The 6000-nt window shown below is 32.7% G+C and overlaps 1 protein-coding gene and 1 pseudogene across 1 annotated transcript; one reads left to right on the top strand and one right to left on the bottom strand.

Moving 5' to 3' along the window:
- The first annotated feature begins 1745 nt into the window (after positions 1-1745).
- LOC144546363 (putative germin-like protein 2-1 pseudogene) lies at positions 1746-2532 on the top strand (annotated as a pseudogene).
- A 449-nt stretch (positions 2533-2981) lies between these two features.
- Positions 2982-4028, bottom strand: LOC144546358 (putative histidine kinase 1). The gene is made up of 3 exons (XM_078294900.1): positions 3798-4028; positions 3607-3716; positions 2982-3371 (listed from the first exon to the last, which is right to left on the bottom strand). The coding sequence occupies exons 1-3, from the start codon at positions 3916-3918 to the stop codon at positions 3186-3188; spliced, it is 417 nt and encodes a 138-aa protein (XP_078151026.1). The 5' UTR covers positions 3919-4028; the 3' UTR covers positions 2982-3185.
- Between the last annotated feature and the right edge of the window lie 1972 nt (positions 4029-6000).

Below are 6000 nucleotides of genomic sequence, written 5' to 3'. Positions count from 1 at the left end.
GATTCAATTCAAAATTTACAGTATTATTTGAAAATTTTACAGTAGACAAGATTCAATTTTACAGTATATATTTTACAGTATGCAAGATTCAATTGAAAATTCTACTGTATACAAGATTTAATTTTTACAATATACAAGATTCAATTGAAAATTCTACTGTATACAAGATTTAATTTTACAGTTTTGCTGATTCAATTTTACAGTATACAAGATTCAATTGTAAATTTTACTGTGTAGAAGATTCAATTTTACAATATACAAGATTCAATTGAAAATTTTACTGTATACAAGATTTAATTTTACAGTATACAAGATTCAATTTTACAGTATACAAGATTCAACCCAGTGCGGACGCTAATAATTAACTCTAACTGCCAATAACCGTTAATAACTGCTAATAACTAACTCTAACTGTCAATAACTTCCTATAACTGTAATTTCCGAAAGTACGGTTTGAAACTACATTTATTTTGTCCTGTTGTGCAAGTTGCAATCTTTTTCTAACTATCATGGGACCACTTCAAATAGTTGCTGGATTGTTTTGTGATTAACTGATATATTTTATGTGATATATTGTATAATTATACAGCATGTAGAAGTAATTTTACAGTATTCATGCAAGTCTAAGCTGTGGACAAATGGTGGACAAAAGACTGTGGACAATTAGACGCTTCCAAAAAAATAACAAAATAAATTGCAAATAGGGGTGTAAATGGGTTGCATTAATTGAATCCTCATTTTTCTATGTTTTTGATTCAATCCGTAATAGTCGGGTTATATATACTTTCAATCAATAATTAATAACCGTACTTCAAATTCATAGAATCCTCATTTTCAGGTGCTCAGATCTTCCTATTTTAATAGGTTTCATTGACAAAAATATTTATAAGTACAGCTAATTAATTACATCTAATAACAAAAATATTAATAACAACGTACATAAAATTATTAATTAGAATATTAAAGTAATAATATTCATGCAATAATTAATATTCTATACAATCCAACACAATATATATTATTACTAGAAATAAGAAAATTGTTCATTCAATAATACTATAATAAAATAATAAATAAACAACTCATTTTAAGTAGAGTAAACATAAACATATTTCAATGATCGATAAGCATAATTCAATTTTAAAATTAAGCTCATTCAAAATATAATTTCAAAAATTTTGTGGTATATACACATTTAATTTTGATTATATTATGCAGTTAATTGGATCGGATTTTAACTGATGTGCTTAATGGGGAACTAATCAAAAGATAGAATTGTTGCTAACAGATTGACAAGTTCTTCTACGTAGTACTGCACCAACTCTTCTACGTCGCACATTTTTGACTAGTAAATGGTAAACTCCTAGCAAAGCAACATATAATTAATATATGTGATGTTTACATACGAAAGAGCGGGATCATTAATTGAAAACACTTTGTTAATTAGATTACATAGCTGAGATTGAATTAAGCTGTCTACATCTTTGACCTCATCCCATCATCTCCCAATAATTTAATTAATGGCCCAAGTATGCTAACGGCTAAGATAAAAAAATCTTTAGCTCCTGACCAATTCACAGAGAACATTTCAAATATGGACTAATTAGCCAACAGCTTCACTTATTTTATTTCCAAATTGTGAGGAACATTTCAAGCACCCGCTACTATAAATAACCACACAAGCTTTGGACATTGTATAACCAAATAGCAATTTGCAACTTGCCTACACAAACCACAACCTTGAAAGAAATGGCTTACTGTACACTTTTTCTCTTCACTTTGCTTGCCTTGGCCAGCTCTCAAGCATTCGCTTCTGACCCTAGCCCACTTCAAGATTTCTGTGTTGCTGACAATAGCTCTAAAGTATTTGTGAACGGTTTAGTTTGCAAGGACTCTGCTGACGTGAAACCAGAAGACTTCTTCTTCTCAGGCCTCGACAAGGCTGGCGACACAAGTAAGAATCTCGTCGGGTCAAACGTCACCCTGGTCAATGTGCAAAGACTTGCCGGACTCAATACACTGGGAATTTCCATTGCTCGTCTCGACTATGCACCCAACGGCGGTCTCAACCCACCACACACCCACCCCAGAGCAACTGAAGTGCTCACCGTCATTGAGGGCACCCTGTATGTCGGATTTGTGACGTCATTCCCTAACTTCGAGCTCTTCGCCAAGGTGCTGAACAAGGGTGATGTGTTTGTTTTTCCTGAGGGACTCATCCACTTCCAGTTCAACATTGGAAATGTCCCTGCTGTTGCATTTGCGGGTCTGAGTAGCCAAAATCCCGGCTTGGTCACTGTCGCAAATGCAGTTTTTGGGTCAAACCCACCTATTTCAGATGATGTGCTATCCAAGGCATTCCAACTTGACAAGAAAACTGTTGACTGGCTCCAGGCTCAGTTCTCCAATAACAACTAATCAGCTAAAGATTCGTCATATCGTGATATGTAATAAATTGTTTAGAATTTATTGTATGATTTCATATTTTCAGTAATAAAACCCAGCCACTTTGGGCATGTTTGCATGAGTTAATACTTACTGGTGTTGCCTCTTTATTGAAGTGATCACACTTGCATGGTTCATTCTTTGGTTAGAATTTCACTGTTATTTATAGAAACCCTTAAAATCAGTTCTCAGTTGAAATATAGTAATTAAAGTGGATAAGAGAAGATTTTCCAGTACGCACCTGATTATTAGGAGTTTATAATTGTCAGGCCGAAAGGAAAAAGCACTTTGAAAATGATGTTCAAACATATTTATACAAGGATTAGTCATTAATTATGGGACTATCGACAAGAGTATCAAAATCCAAAGGGGCCAATTGAACAAAACAACACCTCAAGAAATTTATTAGATCATTACATACGGAACATCAAACAATGTTTAGCATGCATGTCAGATACCCGCCTGTTAGATCAATGGTTCCAGGGAACTTAAAAAGGAATTCAAAAGGTACATTATTCTAAAAATCAATCATTACAATGGTGCTTAATAAGGTAGTCGACAATGGGCCAAAATTGGCTAATATTCTAAAAATCGATCATTACAATTTGAAAATCAAGAATTAGAACTGTGGTCGATCGCACACAACAGTACAACTCTGATTAATTAATTGGCCTGCTTTTCCCATTCTCTTTAATATCAAGGTCTAAACCATCAGTTTGTTTCAAATGTGAGCTGCCTGGTCAAGGTGATTTTGGTTTTTCAACTGTTATTGGCTTAAAGAGGAAGAAACACGAAACAGTAGGAGATTCATCAGGATCGTCAGAGAGGCCTTTATCAAGAGGCACTTTACATGGAAGCACGAATGTGAATGTGGACCCCACATTCTCTCTGCTATTTACTGTTATATTCCCCTCCATTAGCTCCACCTGTTTGATAATTTTCCATACTATTAGAATTTAGAATTCAGATTGTCATTTGGGAATAATTCAACCAGAAAAAATTGATATTACATTCTTTCCGTGTCAAATTCAACAATAACAGTAAGCTATTATTGCAAATTGTATTATCTACTTTTTTTTTTTTTTTCTTTTTCTTTTTTTTTTTGTGGGGGTGGGTGTTCGATAAATTAAATTGGTTAAAAAAATTTGATTGGTTGCTTACTAATTGTTTGCAAATGGCAAGTCCCGGTCCCAGTCCCGTACCATCATATTTCCATGCATGATCGGCACTTGCTTGCATGTATGGTTTAAACAGAGTTGGGATGGCATTTTCTGTGCATACGCATAAACACAATACTCAGTCATTTTATTTTAAGAGAGGAAAAGTATATAATAAAAGGGGTAAATCCAAACCTGGAATTCCATTTCCAGTGTCATACACTTCGTATTGTAGCCACACAATTTCTTCACCTATATTCTCAATTTCTTTTCCGACTTTGGAAGAACAGGATGTGTCAGCACAACTTGACTGCATTACTGTTTCATTTGCAGTGCATGTATGAAGAGAGTTTGGTTTAGGCACCACTCGAAGATTTATACCAACTGTGCCTTTATGCGTGAACTTGACTGCATTACTGAAAGGTAAAATTCAGGAATTTAAAAATGACACATCATCTAACTCACCTAAATCAGCGATTCCCTAAATTAACAATACCCGATGAAATTGTTTCAGACTACATCTTCAACCCCTAGCGAAGTAGAGATGGCATTAGGTGCTTGAATCTATTGTTTTTTTTAACATCAGTAAAGACAATTCTCATTTGAAGTTTGTTACATGCTAGTTGTGGATATTTCTTCACAGAAGTTTTGAGAAGCTTCATGAAAACATTCGGTAGAAAACTAAGATTATTTAGATTATATTTGTGCATAAGATGATATTCTTACATAGTCTCCTCCTTTTTGTAATTTAACAACCCAAAAAAAAAAAAAAAGCAATCCTTACTGCAAACTACCTAGTACCCAGTACCCTTGAAAATTTTACAAATTGTTTAATGATTTATTTGAGGTCTGATTAGGATTATGGTGTGAATCTGAATAATGTATTTATACCAGTACTAATGGTTATTACTATGCTTTATTCTTTTCTTGTCAGAACAAGTTTGCATTCTGGTACCCAATGTGAACTCCTTGAGGTTTGAGTATCATTTGAAGAAAATATCAAAAAATTAGTTGAATTTAGTACGGTAAGATTTTCCGCATAAATATTATTTTTTTAATTTTATCTTCATCATATATATTATTTTTTGGAAAAATAAACTAATCCTTCTGACCTTATGGGTGACTATTTTGTTGAATAACTAGTTAAGTGCCCGTGCGTTGCAATGGGATTAAAATATTGTTTTGATTACTTTCTTTCTTTAGAAGTGATTAATTTTTATTTGATTTTTTCATAATGTATTAATCAATAATGAGAGCAAACAAGAGTCTTAGTGTTTAACTCTAAAAATATGCCAAAACAATTACACATTTTTAAAAGAATTATCATGATTTTTTTTTTGTAGTAGAAAGGAGATTGAAATGAATTAGACAACACAAGAAATTGCTAAAAAATGGAGGCAGCTGATTGATTCAGCAAATCGAGAAGAAATGAGCAGCCAAATAATAAAAAAGGAGACCCTAAATACATTTGTCTCGGTAATAATAGAAACTAATTCAATCTTTATTTTGTAACCACTGGGTTTTAATTTCTTCGCTTGCGTTATGAACCAATCAGAGAAAGAGCAAGTTTTATAAAAATAATTTCTTCAACTTTCCTTTTATAAAAATTATCTTCTTCTTTTTTTCTTTCCAATTTGTTAGCTATGAAACTTTTTCATTTATAAGGACACAAGATGTGTCTATATTACAACTTTTAATTATATTAAGTATAATTATGATACTTTTAGTTAAATTTATCTCTGGAATATCATTTAGATAAGTTCTTGTGATAGCAATCTTTTATCAAAACAGAATGACAGTAATTAAGTCATTTTCACACCCTCTTTTTCAAAATTATAAAAAAAGAGTACATAGTTTATATCTTAATCTGCCTTGAAGAAAACCATCTGCATGTTTTTTTCATCAGTTGACGAATTTATGAACATTAAAAATGCCTGAAATTGCAATTATTTGTAAAAAGAAAAAAATACAAGCAGCATATGTACATCATAAACCACTACAATCTGCTAGATATTGCTAGATACTTGTTACTGTGTGCTTGTGTTATTATTTTCCCGGCTGTTAATCAATTGAGGTGTCATTGACAGATTTCCCAGCACTCAGTAGATTTCCTTCTATCTCTAGTTCATCCTACATGGAAAAAAAATTAATACTCAGTAGATAACTAGATATGCATGAATAAAATGTCACACTTCGACTGGGTCAAACATTGAATCTGTACCAATGGTACTGAGACAGTGGGTCCAACTAACTCATTTCACTGAGATTGTTAAACTTGCACAATCATTTCATGCACAACAAAATGGAAACCCTAGAGGCGCCGTCGTTGTGAAATAATTTCTATGCGGCTTTTCTCTGCTCTCTCTCTCGCAGCGTATTGAAAAAGGAGATCGATGCT

This window comes from Carex rostrata, chromosome 29, assembly GCF_964058835.1.
Source record: "Carex rostrata chromosome 29, lpCarRost1.2, whole genome shotgun sequence".
Taxonomy (NCBI): domain Eukaryota; kingdom Viridiplantae; phylum Streptophyta; class Magnoliopsida; order Poales; family Cyperaceae; genus Carex; species Carex rostrata.
Note: the sequence above shows the minus strand (reverse complement) of the source record. Positions and strands in the feature narration are given on the sequence as shown.

Excerpts from the sequence above, each read along its gene's own strand:
- LOC144546358 (XM_078294900.1), bottom strand. The coding sequence starts at position 3,918 with ATGCAGTCAAGTTGTGCTGACACATCCTGTTCTTCCAAAGTCGGAAAA. Across the intron at positions 3,717-3,797 it reads CACTGGAAATGGAATTCCAG|AAAATGCCATCCCAACTCTG; the intron begins GTTTGGATTTAC and ends GCGTATGCACAG. Across the intron at positions 3,372-3,606 it reads TTGCCATTTGCAAACAATTA|GTGGAGCTAATGGAGGGGAA; the intron begins GTAAGCAACCAA and ends ATTATCAAACAG.